Source organism: Malania oleifera, chromosome 11, assembly GCF_029873635.1.
Source record: "Malania oleifera isolate guangnan ecotype guangnan chromosome 11, ASM2987363v1, whole genome shotgun sequence".
NCBI lineage: Eukaryota > Viridiplantae > Streptophyta > Magnoliopsida > Santalales > Ximeniaceae > Malania > Malania oleifera.
The window spans coordinates 33,202,546-33,206,268 of record NC_080427.1 but is presented as its reverse complement, the minus strand read 5'-3'; the positions used below and the strand labels follow the sequence as shown (position 1 = coordinate 33,206,268).

The window sequence follows — 3,723 nt, the reverse complement described above, 5'->3', positions numbered from 1 at the left end:
TCGCGATGAATGAGGAGAATTTAAGGCGTGAAGTTCGGTTAGATAGGTATCTATTCTTGTATGAGACTCTGTAAAGTCAAATTATCCTTAATATTTGAGGCACAATTTTAAATTAAGAAGTTGAAATTTATATTAGGGGAACTACGTGTTCTATTTGAAAAATAAGTTCATTTTTCATCTTTTGGTTTTCTAAAGAGTAGCAAAAATGTTACATTATCTTCAATTCTTTTTAATGTTTGAAATGAAAGTTTGATTTTTTTTTTCTAGCTTTTTTATAAAAAAATATAAAAATTTTAAAAATAAAAATATTTTTCCTAATTTTTTGAAAAAAAAAAAACTAGAAATAGAAATAAAAATATTTTACAAAATTAAACACATTTTATAGTTTTGCTGGGTATAATTTTTTTTTTTTTAAAGAGAAACTGAACTTCAAAAATACGGTCTTGGATATTGTTGTTACATTAATATGGAGACCTCAAAGAAGTACGATATTTTACTAAGACATAATTGTGAAGCATATTAATGAGAATTAAACTTTTTTATTTTTTTATTTATTTTAAATGTGGAGGTTGACCCTCCATCAATCCGGCATTAATGAACATTATTATACTTGTGGGAGTTACAATATTTATATGGAGGTTTTAAATATCGTTTTGTAACCATCCCTCTCATCAATGTGTTTATATTAAAATTTGTCTGTCGATTTTGTAAGGAGGTTTAATGGTACTTTTGAAACCGTTCCCCCAATTTTAATGAGAATATTTTGATGTATATCAAAATTTTTTATTTATAATGATAAGATTCCTAAAAATTAATGAGATGATTGATTGTCTCATGAAAGTATTTGTGTGGTTTACATTATATAATTCTAATGAATACATAGATACACATAATTGTGTTGGGCAAAATATGAAAATTAAAAAAAAAAATGCTTTAATAAAATTATCAAAATACTAGTACACTATATTTGGAGAGTATGAATTTGAAGTCTTAAATTTAGATTTAAATAAATTTGGATAAAATTAATACAATTTTTTATTTTATGTTATTCCTACAGTTTTATGTCATAATATGCAAAAAATAATCAGACATTGAACATATTTATTATAATAGTATTTGAAATTATAATTTTTAAGACTTGATATATATTATTAACTCACAATCTAAAAGCTTAAACTTTTAGGTAAAGTGCTAACCTAACATGATATCAGAGTTTTGGTTTTCAGAAGTTTTTGGGTTATTTATCGTATGTTTATCTCTCATACGTGCGAAACAATAAAATTTTATAGTTTATGTAAGACAATCATTAAAATTGTAAAATAAAAAATTATTCAAATGGATGGAAAAGGCAATAAAATAAAAATATCAATGTTAAAATTTGAGGTATTCCGAGCAGTAAGAATTAAGATTGAAAATACTTTTATGTGGAGAGACAGAATCATGTGAATCTTACTTTTTGACTAGAACATAAAATATACTTTTTAAAAAGAAAAAATTCACATATTCATGCATTAGAAAGGAATGGTCGAGATTGCCGCTCATGGCCATTCGAAAAATTTTCAAGGAATAATCCTAGATGCGTGCCACGCGTCCATGCAGACCATAATAAGAACTGAACAAATCACACCAGATAATCAACCTAAAAAGCAAGCATGGGCTGACTGTGACTGCAAAAGAAGAACAGCTTTTAGAGATGAATTGTACTCTTGCCCTTGTGAATACCCCAATACCCCACAAACACCAATCAATCACCGCAACCAACAAAGTAGAAATTCCAGTCATATAATCCACCCACCCGATAACCCGAATTTCCGCCCCAATATAAATGTGAATTTATGCCACTTCTTATGTGAAAGCTCCCCTCATTAGGAACCTTCCTGGAAGTTGCCATGGCTACCCCCTCTCCTCCCCCTTTTAACCGCCCTCCTTCCTCCCACTTTCCTCCCACCCACCATCTGTCTCTCTCTCTTCTTCCTCTTCCTCTTCCTCTTCCTCTTCTGTCGCTCTCTGTCTTCACTGGGTCTGGGTTTCTTCTTTCTTCCTTAACGGTGTCTGGGTCTGTATTTTATTTCCCGTTTCGGTCATGAGGATCTTTCAGATCAGCCCGAAACGCCTGTTCAAGTCCAGGAAGTGCCGATCCGTTTCGCGGTCCGACCCGCCATCGTTCGGCTCCGGGTCGTCGTCGTCGTCGTTGTCCGGTTCGTCGGACGTTTCGTCCTCGCTGGTGCTTAAGCCAGCAGCCAGCGCCGGGACCCCGAAGAGCGTCCTTCCCTTTGGGGCCTCCGGCGAGTGGCGCGACATGTCGCCTGGCATATCGGCCGAGTTTCAGTACGAGCTGATGCAGGCGTTCAAGCTCATCGACAAGGACGGGGACGGCGTCGTCACGAGCGATGAGCTCTCGGCACTGCTCCGGGGCGTGGCGGCGGAGGACCCGCCGAGCGAGGCGGAGCTGAGGACGATGCTGAGCGAGGTGGACCGCAACGGCGACGGGTGCATAAGCCTGGATGAGTTGGGCGCAATCGGGTCGGTTTTTGGGCCGGCTCGCGGGTCGGAGCTGAGAGACGCGTTCGACATATTCGACAGGGATCACGACGGGCGGATCACGGCGGAGGAACTTCTGCTGGTGTTCCAGGCAATCGGCGACGAGGGGTGCACGATGGATGATTGCCAACGCATGATAGCGGGGGTGAACAAGAACGGGGATGGGTTCGTGCGCTTCGAGGACTTCTCGCGGATGATGGAGCAGCAGCAGAGATGAGTTGATCATCACCCTGATTGTGCTGCTCCTGACGGGCGGATGCGAGTCTTGAGTCAAATGTCAATCCTCTTGATATTTCTTCCAAATTGGGTGCCTTGTTTTTTGCTTCTTGTTTTTGTTTTCCCCCCTTGACTAAAAAAATATCATGTGTGAGATCTTAAGAAAAGAGAGGATCGAAGATGGAAGGGTGATTTGAGATTTGAGTGGTGGATCTTGAGTTGCAAAAATGATGTCATCTTGGTCCGTTTGCAGGTGGGAAATGATGTCGATCCATGAGTGGATAAATGGGCTGTATAATTAATTATCTTCGGAAATATGAATATATTCAATGGCGTTCTTTACTTTTATTTATTCTTTGCATGACTTTAGCCTCATTGTGGGGATGCCAAATTGAGGGGTGGAGAAGCATTTCATTTTCAAGAGAAGTGATTTTTTGACCAAATAAATGGTTTCCTTAATTTGGCTTCTCAATAAGTGCCCATATTTTTATTTCATTGGCTTGTCCATTTGTCAACACGGTACTTCATTTTTTTTCTTTTCAAATTTCCTCTGCTATTGTAAGCTTTTGAATCTTCATAATCTTCTTTATAGTCAAGCTGTGGAAACATGAAAACAAGATATTTTCGGGGAACCAACATGTCAAACAATAGCTCTCACATGGTAATGTATTTTGATATATTATTGGATTTGTGTCTTATATTGAGTGGAATGCATTCACCGGCAAACTATGATGAAGTTATAGGAAAAAATTGTTGACTGTTTGGTCGACGGTACGATCCCCACGATTTATCCTTAGGATATAACTGTCGACGATTTTTCTAAAATTGTTGACAGTTTCAGTCTGTAGATTTAGGGCTCGGTATTAAATCATCGACAGTTGTGCTGAAATCGTCGACGGTATTGTTCGGCGCTAAATGTGGATTTTGAATCGGGAAAATCAGTAAATTGGGGGATTCGGGGGATTT

General features: G+C 37.8%; 1 protein-coding gene across 1 annotated transcript; it reads left to right on the top strand.

The window, feature by feature from the left end:
- The first annotated feature begins 1,403 nt into the window (after positions 1 to 1,403).
- LOC131167780 (probable calcium-binding protein CML35) lies at positions 1,404 to 3,105 on the top strand. The gene has a single exon (XM_058126662.1). The coding sequence runs from the start codon at positions 2,084 to 2,086 to the stop codon at positions 2,756 to 2,758; it is 675 nt and encodes a 224-aa protein (XP_057982645.1). The 5' UTR covers positions 1,404 to 2,083; the 3' UTR covers positions 2,759 to 3,105.
- The last annotated feature ends 618 nt before the right edge of the window (positions 3,106 to 3,723 follow it).

What these genes read in the sequence shown, in the direction of transcription:
- LOC131167780 (XM_058126662.1), top strand. Translation starts at nt 2,084, where the DNA reads ATGAGGATCTTTCAGATCAGCCCGAAACGCCTGTTCAAGTCCAGGAAG.